General features: G+C 57.7%; 1 protein-coding gene across 3 annotated transcripts in view; it reads left to right on the top strand.

Annotated features, from left to right (window-relative positions):
• CDH22 (cadherin 22) overlaps positions 1-20,485 on the top strand; it is a 122,256-nt gene that overhangs the window by 90,904 nt on the left and 10,867 nt on the right. For all 3 annotated transcript variants that reach the window (XM_060619634.3, XM_060619638.3, XM_060619644.3), the window contains exons 7-10: positions 66-319; positions 8,993-9,129; positions 19,862-19,983; positions 20,101-20,218. In XM_060619634.3, coding sequence (XP_060475617.1) covers positions 66-319; positions 8,993-9,129; positions 19,862-19,983; positions 20,101-20,218 — 631 coding nt within the window. The remainder of the gene's footprint in view (positions 1-65; positions 320-8,992; positions 9,130-19,861; positions 19,984-20,100; positions 20,219-20,485) is intronic.

Genomic DNA, 20,485 nt, shown 5'->3' with positions numbered 1-20,485 from the left:
TCACCTCCTCTCCCGACGCGGACCCCACCCGGCCCCCTCACCCGCCCTCTGCTCCCTCCCCGCAGCGCCTGGACTTCGAGTCCCAGCCCGTGCACACCGTGGTCCTGGAGGCCCTCAACAAGTTCGTGGATCCCCGCTTCGCTGACTTGGGCACGTTCCGCGACCAGGCGATCGTGCGCGTGGCCGTGACCGACGTGGACGAGCCCCCCGAGTTCCGGCCGCCCTCCGGCCTCCTGGAGGTGCAGGAGGACGCGCAGGTGGGCTCCCTGGTCGGCGTGGTGACGGCGCGGGACCCCGACGCCGCCAACCGGCCCGTCCGGTGAGACCCCCGCCCGGGGCCACGCCTGCTGCCTGCTATCGCGCCACCGCCCCGCGGACGGACTGCGGGCACAGGGGGAGGGGCGGGGGGGGCGGGGAGAGAAGGAGGGTGGACACAGAGACCAAGGAAACGGGTGTGAGAACGGTCACCGAGAGGCAAGGGACTCAGGACAAGGAGGGAGACCCAGGAGCGACAGACGCCGCAGAGTGAACCGGGCTCAGCCCCTCTCCTCTGTCTATACTGGCTCCCTCGGTGCCCTCAGCCTATCCATCCACATGCCTATGACCCCCGATTCCACACTCTTGCTCACCTGGCCATCTGGCTCCCCAGGTCTCTCCACCCAAAGAAAACAAAAACATAAACACCCTAACGGTTGTTCACATCAAAAATGTTGGAGACCCCCTGACTCCCGCCTCTCTCTCACACCTCCCTCCGAACCACCGGCACGTTCCCGCCATCCCCACTTTAGCAGACTATCCAGAATCCGACCGCCTCTCTCCCCGTCTGCTGCTACCCCCATTCCTGCACTTCCCCCTACCCCGCGCAGGTCTCCCTGCTCCTGCCCCGCCCCCTCTTTAATCGGGAACTGGCCCGGGAGGCTCACGATCCTGCCCAAACAGAAATCAGAGCACCGCCCTCCTCTGCTCAGAGCGTCCCCACCCCCCAACCACCACCCAGAGGCGCCCATCTGGCTCAGAATAAAAGACCAAGCTCTCACAATGACCCCCAGAGCCATGAGCTCTGTACCCTCTCTGACCCTTGCTCCCATGGCCCTGCTTCCTAGTTCTCTGCTCAGCCACACTGGCCCCCTCACAGCCCCACAGATGTACCAAGCTCACTCTCGGCCTCCGGGCCCTTTGTGACTGTTGATTCCTCTGCCTAGAATGTCCCCTCCTTAGTACCCCCGCAATCTGTCGTCCTACTTCCCCCGGGTCTTTGCTCGACCCCCCCCCCCAACCCCCAGCCCCACCGCATCACGATCTAACATGCCACCTATTTTCCTGACTACTTTGCGTGTCTCCCTTCCACTATAAGATAAGCTCCGTGAGGGTAGGGGATTCTGTTTACCCTCAGGGCCTAGCCGGACGCCCAGCACTCAGTGGACACTCACTGCCTGCATGGTGAGTGACTGGAATAGAAAAGCAGAGAAAGACTGAGAAAAGAGACAGAGAGAGACTCAAGGGGATGGGGAGAGACCCCCAATGGGAGGAGGAGGCCAGAGAGAGGGGGGAGCCAGTGGAAAGAGGAGGAGTACCTAAAAGAGGCAGAGGGCCTACCTGACAATGTAGAATCAGCGGAGATTTGCTGAGAAAGCCAGAAAGGGGAAGAGAGAGAAACAGACACAGGGAGAGAGAGGGGCGAGCAGGGAGGGAGGCAGGAGGGTGGAGGGGAGGGGACGCTGCAGCTCTGTCGGTGTCCCTGGGAGGGTTGGGGAGTCCCTGACTGTGACCCAAGCTGGAAGAAGGTCGGACAGAAGAGAAGGGAAGAAAGGCTGCAGCAGAAACTGATCCAGAGGACGTCAGGGGGTAGGGGCAATGGCCATTGTTGGACAGACAGGAAGGAGATTCCTGAGCTCCCTGCTTCCTCCCCGAAACCCCTGTACATAATCAGTAAGTAGTCCCTGAACCAACTATGTGGCTGAGCAGTGAAGAGAGGGAGAAAGGAGGTTAGTTTGAGGATCTCTGCATTACACAATTCCGGATGGGTAACATTCCCATCACCATCCATGGGAATGGTTCTCTGAGTTGTACAGTGCACAGCCTGTGCAATCTTACATGGCGGCCCTGGGTGAGGACGCAGAGAGGCCATCCTGCCACTGTCTGTGGGCTCCCAGACTGGGAAATGCCCTCAGGGGTCTTAAAAGACCTCCTTGGAGGAGGCAGGAAACTAACCGAGCTGGTCCCTGTGTATGGTCAGGTGTAAATATGAGGTGAAGGGCATTCCAGGCAGAGGAACAGCATGTGCAGACAGATGGAGGCAGAGGAGTGGTAGATGTGCCTGGAGAAGAGCAGCTGTGATGGCTACAGTGGACTGAGGGAGACGAGGCAGCAAAACCCAAGTGTGACAGGCCTCGAGGGCCTCTGTCCAGAGGGCCTGGGCCGCCCCTGCCCTCCTCACTGCCAGAGCCGTCCTGCCGCCTCTGATGCCCTTCCGCCCAGGCATCTGGCGGCATCTCCCTAGCCTCTGGCTGGACCGCAGACCTCTCCCAGGAGGGAATCGACACCCACGTTTGGGAGGAAACTGAGGGCCAGGCCGGGGAGGAGGTGCCCCCGGAACCTTCCCAGGGAGTTGAGAGCCAGGAGTAGGAGCTGAGTCCTTGCCTCCCAGGTTAGTGCTCCTGTCTGCCTGCCCCCCTCCCCTGCAGTGTGGCTCTCACACCCCCTCTTAGTCTCCCCCCTCCTCCCTCCCTTGGCTTCCCTTTCCTCCGGCTTTTATCTGCTCGGAAAGGGCCAACTTTGAAACCAGCTTCTCACCTTCTTTCATCTCTCTTTGCTGGCCCCTTCCCTGGGGCTCCTCAGCGAGGAGCTCGAGACAGGTCCAATTTAACACCACAAACATTTACCCAGCTCCTCCTCATGCCCGCCCGGCCCTGAGCCCAGGCCCGGGGAAGCTGACTCAGCCAAGGGCAGAGCTGGGGAGGAGCACCCCCGTCTACAGAGGACAGACATGGAAACAAGAGGCCGGTGAGGTGCCACTGAGAGACAGAAGGGCTCCTCATGGGACCCATGTACTGCCCAGAGCCCAGCTTGTATCCCAGCTCCTGATCTCTAAGGGTCAGGGACTCAAGTCACCACCTACAAAGGTAAAAAAACCTCTTCCCCGGACGTGTAGAGTCTGCCTTCTCCCGGGGCGGGGACACAGTCAACAAGTAGTAAAGCATTCGTTGACACAGTCTTGAAATAATTGCAGAGAAGAGCTATGAAGGGAGTAAACAGGGTAATGGGATAAGGAGGGTTGGGGCAGCAGGGGCTACTATGGAATGAGTAGCTGAGGAGTTGACAGATGAGCTGAGATCAGATAAAGAGAGAGGCCGACCTGTGAAGCTGTGAGGAAGAGCGGTCAGGTTCAGGTGGAGGGAACAGCGAGTGCAAAGGTCCTGAGGCAGGGGCGGCTTGGTATGTTCCTGGAGATGAAGACATTAAGTGGTGTCCTGGGAGATTTTGCCTACCACATTAGGCACCTGGGGGATGCAGAGGTGCAGATACACAGAGTGATGTCTTTCTGAGTTCTGCACTGGGAAGAGGGGACGGTGCCTCGCATTGTGGCATTTCCCCCTCAGGAGGAATCATACTCGTTTTACAGAGGGAGCTGAAGCACAGAGAGGAGAAGTGACTCTCCCAGTGTCATTCCGCTTGAAAGAGGAAGGAATGGTTTCACCCATTATTGTCAGCTTCTTGAGTCCAGCCTCCGGTTCGTTTCCACCCCTGCTTCTAACTCTCTGTGTGGTTAGGTGTCCTCCCCGGTGCGGAAGGCACAGAGGCAAATCAGACACGGGCCGACAGGAGGGCTAGGCCCCCACGTGAAGGCATCTAGTGACAGATCTAAGTCCCGGTGGTCTTGGCCTGAGGCAGGGGCTGGGGGAGTACAGAACTCCACGGAAGGGCAAGTAATCGGTGCGCGCCACGGAGGGGAGTGAGCCCAGGCTTCCCCAGACGGCCCCAGAGCAAGGCTGAAGAGGCGAGGTTAGACCAGGGAGAGGCCGCTCCAGGTTGGGGTGACGGGGAGCGCCGGGAGATAGGAACAGAGCCATGGAGCCAGGAGGTTAAGTCCAGCCGCAGGATGATTAGCTGGACGAGCTCGTGTCAGGGTGTGCGGCGATGAGGACAGAGGGGCACTTGGGACAGGCTGGGAAGGACCCTGAACGTCAGGCGAAGCAGTGGGACTCTGCTTAGGTGATGGGAAGCCTTGGAAGCTTTGGAGGGAGGAAGGACGGTGCTCGGATGGGCTCCTCTCTGAGGGGCAGAGAGGCCCTTGATCAGCCCAGCATAGCCCTACAGCCCGCCAGGTCTCCCTTGAACACTGAAAACAGCCAAGCCCACACCGGACCAGAGGGAGCAAATATCTCATTTCCTCCCAGCTCTCCACAGTGGGGTGCGGCAGAAAGTACGTAGGCTCTGGAATCAAAGAGGGCCTGGCTGGGAATCCCAGCTCAATTATAGAACCGTGGGAAAATCATGGACCCACAGCGAGCCCCAGTTTTCCCATCTCTAAAATGGGCATCACGATAGTACCTGCCTCATTCTTTTACTCAAAAAAAAAAAAAAATAGGTATTAAATGTCTCCTGTATCCTACTAGGTTCTGTGCTTGGCGCTCCCAGGGTTGGAGGGAGGCTTGTTTGGCACATAGTAGGCCCTCAGGAAATGGACATTACTATTTTTCTTCGTGGCCTGGCCATCCGTTTCTACCCTTCATTCCGCAGCCAGTAGTAACCACATACGAATTCCCAGGCATCATGTCTGGGCTTTAAGTGGGTGTCTTAAGCCGGGGCTGGGGGTGGTGGGGTGTGGGCCGGTAGGAGAGAAAGAGTCACAGACAGGGTGGAGGGGGCAGAGGGGACTCCCTGCTGGCGGGTGGGGGAGCCCCTTTTGCATCTGAAGAGATTCTCCCTCCAGTAGCCTCCTACCGAGCCCACAGGGGAGCGCTGGGCAGGCCATACACGCGGGAGCCTCAGCCTGTTTATCGTGCCTGTGTGCGCTGTCTATGCAGACAGTTACGTGGAGAAAAGCCACACGCACACCCGGGGCCAGGAAGCAGTACCCTCCCCACTCCTCCCACCCTTAACCTTGACAACAGTGGCATTTGGGGCTGTTAGAGTGTGTGGGAGTGCCCGCAGGTGTACCCGGCTGGCCCTGAGGGGCGTGTTCTTAAGACCTGAGGCCCTGGACCCGTGTGGGCTGGGAACCCGGCTCTGCCACTAAGCAGCCCTTTCGACCCAGGGCAAGGCATCCGGCTTCTGAGAGCCCAGTTTCCTCATCTGCGACATGGGGGTGATAAGAGTACCCGGGAAGATCTGAGGAGCTCACGCGTGTAAAGCCCGCCCGCAGGCCTGGCAAAAAGCATCAGAGCTGACCCACCGGGCACGCGGCAGGTGCCCAGTGCTCTCACGAGTGTTGCGCCGCTAGTCGCTTGTCTAATCCTCGCCGCCGCGGGGTCAGCAGTAAGGCAGGTATTGACAGTATCTCCATTCTTAAGAGGAGGAAACTGAAGAACAGAGAGATTAAGTGATTTACCCAAGGCCACACAGCTAGATTTCAAACGTAGGCCGCTGGGCTCCAGATCGGCACTCCAGACCTCCATCCCGGAGCCTCCCCTGCACGCGTGCACAAGCATGCACACGCACGCACACACACACTAGCTGACACCTACCCACACTCTCGCTGCACTTCTCCACCCACACCTGTGCTGCTTCCCCTTCCTGCCCTCCAGGCCCTGGCGGACTGAACCAGGAGCAGGACCTTCCAGACTCACAGCTGCCTCCTGCCCTTCTCAGCCCGCTGGCAATACTCTGGGCCGTCCATACAGGGTGCCTCCCACAACCCCCCCTCCCCCCCCCCCCAACCCAGAGCACACGGACCACATTCTGGGTGGGAGGGGCTCCTGCGTACCCCTTACCAGACGGTTCTGAATAATAATTAGAATAACAATAGTTCCCTCTCACCGAGTAATTTTCCTAGAGCTCAGCTAGGCACCTTATCCCCCAGCTAGGCATTTAATCCTCCCAGCAACTCGCAAGGTAGGATTATCATTTCCATTTTGCTCAAAATTAAGGTTCAAAGATGGAAGTGACTTGTCAGGGGCATCGTAGAGTTGGACCCACACCCAGGGCTAAGCGGCTGCCTCTCTCGAGCGTTTCCTTTTCCAACAGCACAGCAGTATCTCTCTCTCTCTCTCTCTCTCTCTCTCTCTCTCTCTCACACACACACACACACACACACACACACACACACACACGGTTTCCACCCACAACACAGACCAGCCGCACAACTCATGCACCTACTCGTGAGGTCCACAAGCCTCCCCTCTCCCGCCCCCCCCCCCCATGTTTGCCAGGTCGTGCTCCCTGCCTCCTGCCGTGCCCCTCCACCCCTCCCTCCCACTCACTGGCTGGCTTCTTGAGCTGGAACAAAACCACCTGGGCTCAGCCAGCCACGCTGACCTGCAGCCCCAAGTCTTTTGCTGGTTAATGGCAGGTCCCTGCGGCCCGCCCCACGGCCTTGGGAACAGCTGCCTCCACTTAGATTCCAGCCGCCCCCTTCCCCTCCAGGAGGGAACAAAAGAGAGAAGCTGGGAGGAGAGAGAACAGGAGGGAGGTCTGAGCAGGAAGGGGAGAAGCAAGAAGGTGGTAGGCATCCTTCCACAAGCTCTCACACCCGGCTCCCCTCAGTGATCAGGAGCCCCAGGCTGTGCAGGCCTTGGCCTTCTCCTGGACTCTGTTCTCCCACCGGTAAAACCAAGAGGAGGTTCCTTCCAGCCGAGCTGACACTCAGAGGTTGGTTCTTCCTCCTCTGGACCCCAACATCTGTCAGGGCCAGGCTGGGGGCAGAGGGGACCTGAGGCACCGTGCTTTGCAGTTTTGGGTGGTTCAACGAGCTAAAAAGAACTCTGGGTATAGAGTCCCCAGTTTGGGTACAAATTCCAATTCTGTGACAGTCCCTGTGCAATTTTAGGCAGGGTCATCACTAGCCCACATGGCATCTTTGCATAAATAAGGAAAAAAATCCCTCTCTGAGAAGATACTCCCTCAGCTAGGACATGTGGCTTGGCAAGCTGAACACTGACTGGTTAGACTTTCACTCCGCTTCACCCCTTCAGCCTGGTACCTTTGTGCAGGACACAGCCTGCACAACCGTACGTGGCAGTCCTAGGCTTGGCAAGTTTCCTCTCTGAGCCCCAGCGTCTTCCTCTGTAAGACGGGGGAGATCCCATCAGCATCACAGGATGCTAGGTGGTCACCTCATCTATCTCGTTTTGCCCTTTTATCCCCGGGACGTAGCACAGAAGAGGCACTCAATGTCTGGGCGTAAAGGAACGCACAGAGAGCTGGCTGCAGGAAAAGCAGGCTACAAACTATTAAGTGCTGTCTAGTGGAAGGAAGTGTCATCTTAGGTCACTTTCACCCGGGTCAGGAGGGCCCAGGTTGGTCAGGGGCAAGGAGGATGTGGTATTAGCAGCTGAGGGACAGGAAGGAGAGTTAGTGGGGGCTGGGGAGCCTGGCTGTAATGCCCGCTATCCCCACAGGCATAGCCTTTTATAGTTGGTCACACAGTTTGCCTTCGCTGCCTTTGCCCCCATCCTAGTAACTATGCAAAGAATAAGGGCTGTCACCTATGCCCAGTCCCATGAATTAGCTCCTCTAACCCACACCGGTGTGAGGTGAGTATAAATCACCCGCTTTTCCAGATAAACAGAGGCCAAGGAGGTCAGTGGCTTGTCCAAGGTCACACCGGTAGAGGAAGTAGGCCAGGATTCAAACCCAGCTCTGTCTCAGACCCGTCAGTTCCACTGGGTGTCATCATTCCCATTTAACAGATGCAGAAACGGAGGCCCCCGAAAGTGTGGTAATGCAGCTAAGCCCCACTGAAGGCTCACCTCGGGACTTTGTGCCTCCAGCAGGGGGCGTTTCTCGTGTCCTCACCTTCCTGGGCCTCAGTTTCCCTTCTGGGAGATGGGGAAAGGGCCCCTCTCCGCCCTGTGGGAGGGGCCTGGCGGCTCAGGCTGAGCCCCGCCCTGCGGAGCTTCTTTGTCCTCGTCGCACAATGCGCCCTTGCTTGGCATTCGAGGCCTTTGTGGGCCGCACGGCCCGGCGGCGCCCCCCGCCCGCGTTATCAGCGCCGGGAAGCGGCGGCCGGAGCTGGCGGGGCCTCTCTGGGCCGCCGCCCGAGACATGTGTTGGACACGGGCCTTTCAGGCCTGGAGCCGCCGCACAAAGGCCCGGGAAGAAGGCGGAACAAAGGGCTTTTTCACGCGGCAACTGAAAAGCCGCAGATTAGCTCGCGCGTGCTGCGCAGGCGGGGAGGGGCCGCCGGCCACCCCCCCACCCCCACCCCCACCCCCACCCTCACCGCCGCCCAGACCCCTCGCCACCGCACTCGCTCAGCCCGGGTCCCTGGGCTGGGGCCTCCACGCCGACCCCCTCTTTCCAGCTCCGAATTCCCCTCCCCCCCGGGACACGTCCAAGCCCTGAATTCTGCGCCCGGGGGGGGCCGGGGCCACGCTCTGCCTGCTTCCCCGTTCTGCGCGTTTGGCACCGTTTGCCACTCTCTGAACAATCCCTGCCCGCCATTCTCGGAAGGATTCTTTGCACCTCTGTTCCCTCCCCGCCCGGACTGCCTGCCCCGCCCCCGCGCAGTGGGTGCTATAGCGCTGTGCCAGGGGCTTTGCCCGCTTCCAGCCCTCACAGCTGTGGGGTGCAAATTATTAGCCCCATTACCCAGCTGAGGAAACTGAGGCTCAGAAAGGTTGATGGTGCCCGCGGTCACACAGCAGGTACCGGTGCAACAGAGATCCAAACCCAGATCCCTTTCCACCGCTCCTCTGTTGGAAAGAGTGCCTCTGCTCCCGGGGTCTCCCTGGCAGGTGGTCCCTCTTTTAGGGTGGGTTGGAGGGGACATGGGCATGGGCTCCACCTGATGCCAGGACACCTCCAATCAGCCCCTCCCTGCCTCCCTCAGGTACGCCATTGACCGTGACTCGGATTTGGATCAGATCTTTGATATCGATGCGGACACGGGCGCCATCGTGACGGGCAAGGGGCTGGACCGCGAGACCGCGGGCTGGCACAACATCACGGTGCTGGCCATGGAGGCTGGTGAGCCGGGGGGCGGGGCGGATATGGGGTGGGGGAGGGACGAGGGCAGAGTGAGGGGCGGGGCTGAGGCGGGGCAAAGAGAAAGAAACCCAGCGCTGATGGCTGAGTTGCAGGAGGCAAAAGCTGATGGGCAGGAGCAAAGACCTGGGAAGGATCCCAAGCTGAAAGGCGAAGAGCCGGTCTTGAAGCTGGCTTCCTTCTTTGAGCATTTATTGAGCACCCATTACATACGAAGCCCTGTTTTAGAGGCTGGGGATACAGCCCTGAACAAGACAGAAAAGCTCCTGTCTTTGTGGGGGAGCGCTAGACTGTCAGCAAACTGATGGGAAGGGTGTGCATATGTCAGATGTGTGAAGGGCTAGTAAGAAACCGGGAAGGAAGGCCAGGGAAAGGGACTGGGAAGAAGAGGGTGTTGGTGCTCTTAGAAGAAGACCTCTCTGAGAAGGAGACATCTCAACAGAGACCTCACTGAAGTGAAGGAGTCAGTCCCATGTCTAAGGGAAGAGTGTTCTAAGGACAGAGAACAGCCAGTGCAAAGGCCCTGAGGTAGTAGTTTGCCCAGCACGTTGGAGGAACAGCGAGGAAACCAGCATGGTTGGTGAGGGGCAGAGTGATCAGCCATTGTAAGGTCTTTGGACTCGACTCTAAATGAGGTGGGAATCACGGGATGGTGTCGCCATTTGAGCCAAGGAGGGGTCATTGCCTGACAGGATACCTCTGGTGGCTGCTTGAGAATAGACTGAGGGCTGAGGGGGAAAGCAGGGGCTCAACTGGAAGTTAAATGTGATAGTGGCCTGGGCCAGGGCGATCAGCCACGGAGGGTGCGAGATGTGATCAGCTTTGGGAGACAGGCTGAAAATGGCACCACAGAATGACCGACGTGGAGGTAAGAGATGGAGAGGGGTCCAGGACTACTCTGAGGTGCTTGGCCTGGGTTTCTGGAAGAGGGCGTGTGTGCGTGGGCAACCGGGGAGGAGTGTGGGCTGGGAGGGAAAAGGGGGGGTGTCTGTGCATGGGGTCCAGATAAGTAAGGCCATGGAAGTGAGGAGCTAAGAGCGCAGGGGTTGACAGAGCCCCGGGAGAGGGGAGAGTGCACTTGCAGGCCTCGAGCGATGCTGCCGGGCCCTGGTCCCCAAGCCCCAAGCCTCCCCCCTCCCCGCCCCCCATCAGCTCTCAGGCTACAGGAGCCAGCAGAGCTGTCTGTAAGCAGCCCTGACACAGCAGAGAGACTCTGAGCCTCTGAGCCTCGGGTGGGTGGGCGACATTCAGGCTTGCCTCTGCACACTTCGGCCCCAAGCCCCTCCGGGCCGTGTGAGCCCCCCTGCCAGCCTTCCTCCTCCTCCGCCTGCTGGCCCCCTCCCACTTTGCGGGCCCCACTGGCCCGTGGGCCAAGGAAGTCCCTCGGCTGAAGTTCCCTTGGTCTCTTTCAACTTCAGTTTAAAAGAAAATACAAAGCTGGCTCAAACCTCCGTGCCTGCTGCTCCGGAGCCTTTGAATCCACTCCTCTGCCGCATGAAAGGGAGATAAGAAAGGTGGCTGGAGAGGAAGTGGCTGGACTAGGGGGGAGGAGAGCTCCCCCCCCTTACCTCCCTGAACCTGCTCCCTGGGCGGCTGGGGGGACTGGCCTGGCTGCTGGGCCGAGATGCCTCCTCTCCCTGCCCACAAACACGTGTCCCCCGCTAGCCTGTCACACTGCCTGATACCCCACTCTTGGGTGAAGCCAGTGGGTCTCTTTTCAGAAAGCAGCTAGAGTGGCACACAAAGTCGGTAACGCTGCCATCGCCCAGGAGAGTGTGGAGGGGCCCCTCCCACAAACATTTTACAACGTTAACCTAATACACGTTCTGGGCTAGATGCTTTCTAGGGGGGACTTTTATTGAATCAGGATCCGTAACCTATCAGCACCCATTTTACCGACGGGAAGATGGAGGCCCAGAGAGGAAACTGGCCCAAGGAAGGGCAGCAAGCCTGCCTGGTTCCCTCTACGCCATTGCCACGTGGGCTCCCTTTTCCTGGTACTCTCTGCAGCCAGCCCCACCCCTCTCCCCCACCCACCCGTCCCTAGCAGCTGAGCATGGGGTAGATGAGGCTCGGAAGGGAGAAGACTGATTACTGGGCTAGACATCCTCCCCCTCTGAGCTGCAATCAACAACCCCTGCCCAACCTTCACCAGGTATTAATCAATGGGAAAATGAATGGCTCCCACTTCACAGAGCTGGGGGGAAGATTCGGTAGGATCACGCATGGAAAGAACTTAGCCTAGTACTTAATAAGTGCTCGATTAGTGGTATGTATTGATCCTGACTGTGCACTTGACTTAAGCACCAACCCGGCGCAAGGCATTTTACAGTGTTGCCTTCGCTGAATGTTCCCACCTGAGAGGTGTCGGCTCTGCCCTTATCCCCAACGTGTGGATGGGAGGTGAGGTCGTTCGTCCACATTCCCAGCCCCAGCCTGTCTGACCCCAAAGCCCGGCTCGCCCCCAGATGCCCCTCGAGTCGCGTTTCTTTGGTGCCAGGCACATATCCGAGAGTGTCACAAATAACCCACCCACTCCAGCTTCTCACCATGGGTGTGAGACAAGGGCAAAATGATTATCCCCACTTTACAGATGAGGAAATAAAGGCTCAGGGAGGAACAGCGATGGCACCATGGTCACAGAGCAAATCCGTGCGGCGCCAGGGCTCCACCCCAGCCCTCCTGCCTCCCAGCAGCCAGCCAAGTGCAATGCCAGTGGGTCTGCCCGCCCATGCCCCCCTGCGGAAGCATCCATTCGACTTGCTCAGAAACCGAGGATGCTGGCAGGGTCACAGTGGCCCCACTTGCTCGGGCGAAACAAACACGAGGCGACAAGAATCAGAGGGGAAATATTTATACACAGTGGCGGAGCTTGGTGAGCCCCCTTGGAGAACGTTGCACTCGGTCAGGAGCCACTGCCACTGTCATACTGGATTACCTCAAAGACTCCCAAGCCACTTAGTATGCCGGCTCCCCTCTCCCCGAACTTCTGAGTCATCCATTCTGCCCATGCAGACGCTCCTTCCACTGACATTATCTTTAACGTTTTGTAATCATGAAATATTAATGACCAATATTGAATTTAAAGTACAATTTGTGTCTGAATCCTTCGGTGGAAAGGGCAGTTGTAAAGGGACAGTCTTCAAAGAGACGGGGGTGTGGACTTGGAAAGCCAGTGCCAGGGATGGGGGTGCCAGGGGCTGCATCCGGCCCCCTCCCCCAGCATCGTCTGGCCCTACGCTGGTCTGGAGGGGGTGGTCACTAGCTGCCAGGAACAGCAAAGAGTTAACCAGATTAGCAAGAAGCTTCCCCATCTGGGTCACCCCAGGCCGAGTACGTCTTACAGCACCCTGGTTTTTCCGTCACACCACGGAGCTCGCGTTATGATTTACATCTGCATTTACGTGTGCAGCTAATCTCTTTTCCCCAGGAAGCGGTACCCTCCATGAGGGCAGGGTCTCATCTGCATCTGCCCCGTTCATGCAGGGCTGGCACTTAGTAGGCGTGTGTAAATATTTACCAAATGGACAGATGAATGGGCTGACCCGCCCAGTTAGGAAAGCAGGGGGCGTGGCAGGCAAGAACTCTGTGCCAGTTGCTGGGTGAGTTTGGACAGGTCAGTCCCCCCCCCCCCCCCCCCCCGCTCATTGCCTTAGTTTTCTCATCTGTAAAGTGGCACTGTTGTTAGATGGCTGCAAACATAATAACTTTACGATGGCTTTAGGATAATAGCTGCTTCCACTTATTTGACGCTTAACGGTATGCCAGACATCATGTCGAACATGTCGTGTACATTTTAATCTGTGCATGCAAAGTGCCTAGCATGGTTCCCAACGCACAGTACGTGCTATTTGTAGCCAGAGAAAGAATCGGAGGGCAGAAGGAATGTCAGAGATGATGGACTGCAGTCGCCACCCGCCCCCGCTTCATAGCTGGGGAGACTGAACCCAAGGAAGGGAAGCAACTTATTCAAGTCCACCAGTAAGGCCTTATGACTCCCAGTCCAGTGCTCCTTAGGAGGACAACAGAAGGGGGATCTGAGGAGGCTGGAGGAAGGAGCAGGGATGGGGGTGAGGGCTTGCAGAGGAGTGAGACGGTGCCACAAGGACACGCCCCTCCCCGACACGCCCCTCCCCCACGTCTACCCTGGGCCAGTGTTTTCTGAGGGCCTCTGGCCACCACCCATCCTGGGCTGCGTGCTGGGACCTGGTGGTAAACAAGGCTTGGCCACTGCCTTCCGAGCTCACGGAGGGGGGGTGGGGCAGGGGCTAGACACGCCAACAGTCAGCTAGAACACAAAGTGGAAGTAAGGGGACAGTGGGCACTCAGGAGGAACACGAAGGGACTTGCCCACCCGGAGGGGAAGAAGGCAAAAAGCCTTTCCTAGAAGAGGGCACATGTGAGTTGGGTCTAAAGGGCTGAGGAAAGAGGGTTTGGAGGCTCCAGGCAGAAAGACCTAGAAGCTGGGCAGTCCACTGGCCATTCTGAGAACAGGGAGACGGAGCGTGGCCAGGGGCCGGGGCTGGGGGCCGGCTGCAGCAGGCCGATGAGGCGAGCATGCAGAAACTCACTGGTCCTCTACAGGAAGGGCCTTGGATGTCCTGTGCGGAGCCAAACATCTCCTGGAGACAATGGGGAACCAATGCAGGTCTTTGAGCAGAAGACTGATATGGTCAGATGAGCGGTCCCAACGTTCGCTTGGGCTCATGGCTGAACAGGAGGGGGCTGGCCTGGAGCAGGAAAACAGAGGGGAGGCCGTTGTGAAGACTCAGGCTTAGACACGAACCGGGGGTGTGAGGGCAGGGCTAGGACGGTCAGGAAGAGGCGCCAGGGGAGCAGAGTCTGGGCGAGAGGCTTGGCACAACCCTGCATGGAAGGGGCTGCTTTGAAAGGCACTGAACTCCCCGTCACCAGAGGTATGTAAACCAGGCCTGGGTTCCTCGCGCCATGGGTGCCTCCCAGAATCCTGTGCCATCTGAGTACCTAACAGATGACGCCTGGAATAAAGGATTCGTGATGTCCGTGGAGTCTCCAGGACCCGTTCAGCCCTAGGAAGGAAAACTCTCTCCCACCCAGCCCATTCCAGGGTTCCTGTTTCACCCCGAAGTCCCCCCTCACCCTTTGAAGGACTACACATCCCTCCCCCCAACAAAGTCAAAGCCTCCAGAGGAGGAAGCCAAAGAGATCTCAAAGTCCCGAGAGAGACGAGAGAGACGGGGAAGGGTGCCTAAACCTGGTGGTCCCACTACAGGGGAGTTGGGACAGGGCAGGGGTGTAAGGACTCCGCTTTCGACAGCCCTGACTCCCCTCCCCTGGAGCGCCCCCACTTGCTCACCCAGCCCCCTCACCGGTCTGCACGCTTGTCTTGGCCAGCGGGTAATTGGGATGATAAATCTTCCTGCCCAGCTGGCCAGCTCTAATCAGAGCCTGGTGTTTGGATGCAATTTAATTCTCTCGGGAGAGGGAGGGGCTGGGGAGGGGGGGGACTGGAGAAGAGGGTCCGGCTCTGCTGCCCACCCCCCACCGCAAGTGAGTGGGAAGGAGGTGCCTTTGAGCTGCCCCCCAACCTCTCTCCCTCCCCTCCCCCTGCCCCTCCCCCCACCCTCTCCCCGCCAGTCCCTCCCTCCTCGCCCTGACTTCTCACTCTCTCTGTGGCAGCCAAGAACTTCAGAGTGCAGCTCCTATTTGTTTTACTGATGAGAAAACCTTAGTCCAAAGAGAGAGGCAGGAACAGGGTCACATGGGCTGACTGGTTCCCAGACGGAGAGACCTTGGAGGGGGTGCAGCCCCCACAGGGTCCGTCCATCCGAAGAGGGCTTGGTCTCTCCCTGTGGCCTCCCCAGCATCCCAGCATAGTCAGGGATGCCATAGACAGTGAAATCCATTCCGTCGACAATCTTTACTAAGCACCTACTATGTGCCATGCACATCACGGTAAACAAAACAGAAATTCTGCCTACTTTCTGGTGCGGGAGATCGGTGATGAACAAGTTCGAGTAAGGCAAAACAGAGGGGGTGTTGGGTAAGCGTTATGGAGAGAAAGCAGGGAAGGGAGTGTCTGGTGGGGTGGCAAGGGGCGTATTTAAATACGGTCATCGGGAGAGGTCTCTCTGAAAAGGCATCTGGGCAAAGAACTGAGGGATCGAAGTTGGGGCAGAGCCAAAGAGGGGTGGGTGAGGGACAAAGCCAGGGAGATTATGGCGGCAAGATTGCGTGCGGCCTGCGAGCATGTAGGACTTGGGTGTATATTCTGATGGCCCAGGACTGAGGCAGTCAGGGAGAGCTTCCAGGAGGAGGCAGAGACATTCGTTCAGGACTTTGAGGCGAGTAGGACTCTGACAGCTAAAGATGGCAAGAAAGGCAGTACCGCCTGGTGACTGGAGGCTCCCCCTTTGGAGCCAGACCCAGGTTCGATCCCAGATTGATCGGTTTTTCCCTAGGAGACCTCTCTGAATGGGTTCCTCATCAGTAAAACGCCAATAATGCTAGTCTCTACCTCCCACAACGGTTGACAGGATGAAATGGGGCAGCACAGACCCTGGCCCACAGCGCATGCTCCGTAGGTGTTTGCTGATGTCTTTCCGGGCAAGCTCACGTTCCTAGGGGTGCCCCTAACAGTTACCAGGCCAGCTCCCAGCTCCTCTTCCCTTCCCAGTGGCCCCCAGCCCTCCAAGCCCAGTTTGGTTCAGATACCAGGTAAGTACCTGCCAGGGGCTGGGGTCTTCCTTGGAGGGGATCCAGGACCTCGTTATCTGCAGCCCGCCCTTCCCCTCGGGGAGATGCCGTTCCCTTTCCCTCCCATCCCCCTCACCTGATTACTTCCTCGCTGGATCTCAGCCCAAAGGTCACTTACTTCAGGGAAAACGTCCCTGCACCCACCCCGCTCCCGAACCTTTCTCTCTTAGCTCTTATCGGAGTCTGGAGTGATGTCTATCCCCGCCACCAGACTGACAGACCGTGTTGGTCTCGTTCACCGTTAAGTCCTTGGCGCAAAGGAGGCACTCGATTCATAATTGTCAGCAAAACCCAGAAGTCTCAGCTCCAAACCGCTCAGTCCAATCCCCTGTCCATTATACGTCAGGGGCTCTGAGGCCCAGAGAAGGAAGGAGACCTGCCCACGTGGTACAGCAGTTCTCCTGCCCCGAGTCCAGTCTCTTCCTGAGGCACCCACTGAACTGTCCAGCCTCCTCGGCCGCGCAGGCCCCCAGGGCTTCACCTGCCACCTTCTCGGATTCTTAGTGAGCTAGCTCGGAGAGGAAGCACCAGGCCGAAGCACGTTTAATTTTCATTTAGGAATCTGTTAAGGCTGCAGGCCTGCTCAGCTCCGGGCTGTCAATCAGCCTTCCTCAAGGCTGCATCAATTAGTTTAAAAATATTGAATGCAATTTTGCCTGACACAACATATTGCAGCTACTGCAAAATATAATTTATTTTAGAAGAAGAAATAATTAAACTAATTTGCATGTCAGTCAGCTGAACATAGATGCCAAGAGGGGGGTTGAGGCCCATGGGGCACCCAGGGCACCTGCTGCTGGGTGTTGGGGAAGGTCGGCTTGGGCCTGGGTCCGAGCAGTAGCTGTCGCCAGAGGGCCACACATCCAGGCTGCAGGAGAGTCTGCCGGCCTTGTGTCTAGACCAAGCACTGGCCTGAGAGGCAGGAGACCCAGGTCCCAACCCAGCTCTGCACAGACTCGCCTGGGGCTCTGGGCAAAGTCCTGGCCCTCAGTTTTCTCCTCTACAAAATGGGTTTAGCCAGACCTCTTTTACAGGTTGTTTTGAGGTCAAATGAGGTCACAGATACGAAAGTTTGTTATAAACTGGAACGTCCCGCACAGCGGTGAAGGTCCATTAACTGATGGAGTCTTTGTTTTTTTCCCAGAAACATTTACATGGGTAACATTACGAATTCATTATTAGCAATTATCACAAACGATGTTGATCAGGAGGGGTTTGGAGGAAGCCCACCAGAAGTAAGACGTCAGGTGGGACTCCCCCCACCCTCCAGTCACCCGGGGCCGTGGCTGGCAACCCTTGGCACACATTAGACTCCTGGAGCTGTTAAAAAACCTTAAGCCTTGGGCATAAGTGCTTTCTCAAGGCTTTCCCAGGCGATTCTAAATGTGCAGCCAGGCTGGAGGCCGCCGTGATGTCATGGGCACCGGAGACCGACGGAGGGCTGGCCCACAAGCTCTGGGGGTGCCAGGCCAGCCCCAAACTCAGGGGGCCCCGGGATAAGCTCTGCAGGTGGCAAATTTGGCAACCTAGAGGCACCCCCTTCCCCGCTCACTCAGCTGCCCCGCCTCTGAGATCCCGGACCCTCAGCTATGCCAAAGGGTTCAGGCCTTCCCCAAGTGGTGACCTGTGACATTTTAAGGTAGGACAACAACAAAAAGGTAATTATGTGAGGTGAGGGATGGGTTAACTAACCTGGTTATGGGACACGTTTCACGAGATACACGTGTCTCAAATCGTCATATCTTAAACTTACACAAGGCCATATGTCAATTCTGTCTCAATAAAGCTAGAGATGGGGGGAAAAAAGGGGGGGGGGGAGAGCCAGAAGAGGCCCAGCAGATCCCAAAGGAATGGTGCAACAATGCGGGTCTCGCCAGCAGTGGACCCAGCCCCCCCCCCCACACTCCACAGCGGGTCTGCCGCGGAGAAGCTCGCCCCGCTCTGGGGTCCCCCTTCTGCATGGCGCATAGGCTCCATCACCCCTTCCCTCTGCCTCAGCGGGGAGAGAGGTGCCTGGTCCTGGCAGCGGGCCTCACCCTCCCCACCTCCTCTCCTCCCAAATGCACCCACCTTCTGTCTGTTTAAGTTCTCCGGCAGCACGCTCTTAAAAATAACGGCTTGCCGGGCATTCCCAGTCACGACTCCAATCTCCCGCCCCCAGAAAAGCCCCCTCTAATCACTGAAGCAGCAGGTCTGGGTGAGCTGAGAAGATAAGGTGCCCCTGGCTACGGGGAGCTCCAGAGAGGGGTCGGGGTCTGAGTTAATTAAGGCCTCGCCCCCCTCCTTTCCCTGACCCCCGGGAGATGGCTGCAACTGCCTCCCAATCCCATTTCTCTTTGTGTGCGGTGGCCCCTGAGTTCAGTGAAAAGAGGCAGCTGATCAACCTCACTCCCCGCCAGAACTCATGGGGTTCCTGGCTGCCTGGCAGCTCCCAGGCTCCCCCCCAAAATAGCTCCCGGCCAGAGACCCAGCCATCAGGTCACTGCTTGAAAGGGGTGGCTTCCTCTCCTAGTCCTCGAGGTCGCTGGCTGGTAAAGCTTGTCAGTAACGAACTCATGACTAAGAGAGCTGAGAGCAGGGCTCCAACGAGCACCCAAGAGGTTTGAGGGGCAAGGGGCAGAAAAAGCCAACACGCAGGGTGCTGCTCAGAGAGGACAGGCTGGGACGAGGTATCCTTGAATCACTTGATGTCGTTGCTGAAAGGACCCTTGAAGGATGTCTGTTTATTTAACAAACCCTCATATAGCACTTGCTATGTGTTACATACGCACCTTTAAGTGCTTTGCAGATACTAACTCAATCTGTCCTCTTAACCAACCCATTACTAGGAGCCCCTTTTTGCTGGTGAGAAAGTGGAGGCACAGAGAGGTCGAGCGACCTGCCACAAATCACACAGCTACTAAGTGGCAGAGTTGAGATCGGAATACCTTGTCTCGGAGACCTTGCTCTGAATCACTATGCTCTCCGTTCATTGTCCACATGTGGAAAGTGATGTCGGGGAGGGAAAGGTCTTACCCAAGATCAGACACTGGGTCAAAGACAGAGCCACGCCAGGAATTCAAGCCTCTTTCCGTGAAAGTCCTCCCAGACTTCATTCATTCGTCCAACAGATGTATTAGAACCTACTCCGGGCCGTATCCCACAATGCTGGGGGCCCAGGGATTAATACAACAGGGACCTTGACCTCAAAGACATCACAGGTAGAAGCGTGGGGAGGTCATGGTTTTGCTGAGGGCCCCGGCCAAGACTCACACCCAGTGGCCTTGTCTTGCCCTTTCAGGATCAGCTCTCGAAAGGGAAGAGGTTTGGGAGTCCAGGTGCCGGTGGCCCATTTCTTTCATGTTTCTCGTGCTTTAGTTTCTCTTCTGCCAAGCGGGGATCTACATTGAACCAAAGCCCAGGATTTCCGCCAGGGTACCTGAAATAATGGATGTGGATACTCCAGGCGCATTCTGTGCGCTCGATGGTGATGGGATGTTGAACGTAGGATGTTGGCTGATGGCAACGGCGGTGACAGTTTTGCTGGGGGTGGGAGTAGGGGTGGTGATATGACGGTGATATGGGTCTTTACGGTGGGAGTAATGGCAGTAACAATGGCGCTGGTAATGGGTGACAGCGATGGTGTTGACGACGGTGATGGGGCGGCACTGGGGGTTACGGTGGCGGAGGTTGCCATGATACATGATATGATACCAGGGGTGCCAATGCCAAAGGCAATGGTGGTGACGGTGACAGTGACAGTGACAGTGACAGTGATGATTACACCGATGACCTAGTGGGTGGTGATGGATGGTGACGGCAACAGTGCTGGTGACCCACTCATGCCAGACGTCCTCAGTCCTGATCCTCCTGCCTGCTTGATCAACCCACAGATCTCTCAGCATGACCCCACTGCCTAGTCTGGTCCTAGCAGCAGATGGGGGCTTGTCTAGATCTCGCACTGGATGCCTCTCACCCTGCTCCTGTGATCTCACTGCAGACAATCATGCCCAGCTCTCCCGGACATCCCTAAGGATCCGAATCCTGGATGTGAACGACAATCCCCCAGAGCTGGCCACCCCCTACGAGGCAGCGGTGTGCGAGGATGCCAAGCCAGGACAGGTACACTGAGGGGCTGGGGCCGGGGGCCTGTTGCCAGGACTGGCCGGGACACCCTCTATCCAGGTCCAGAGTGGGCTCAGCCTCGCCTCAGCTCCCTGCCCTGTCCTCACCCTTCAGCTTATCCAGACCATCAGCGTGGTGGACAGAGACGAGCCTCAGGGCGGGCATCGCTTCTATTTCCGCCTGGTGCCTGAAGCACCCAGCAACCCTCACTTCTCCCTGCTTGACATCCAAGGTGAGTCACCTCTGAACCACTAAATCCTAGGAGGCGTGGAGGGAGGGGCCTAGCCTCCCCTTCCCATATTACAGGGGGAGAGGCTGGGGCACGCACAGGACCAGCGTCGGGTCCAACATCACCCAGAAAATCTGGGCCAGGCTGGAGCTGTTAGCCAGCCCACTGGCCAAACCCTGGAGCACAAGCTGGGGGTGAGTTGGCAGAGTGGAGAGGGGGCACCCCAAGAGAAGAGAATGGAAAGATACAGAAAAGGAACAGATGAGGAGT

Source organism: Panthera onca, chromosome A3, assembly GCF_046562875.1.
Source record: "Panthera onca isolate mPanOnc1 chromosome A3, mPanOnc1 haplotype 2, whole genome shotgun sequence".
Taxonomy (NCBI): Eukaryota; Metazoa; Chordata; class Mammalia; order Carnivora; family Felidae; genus Panthera; species Panthera onca.
This window is presented reverse-complemented; position numbering and strand designations above follow the sequence as displayed.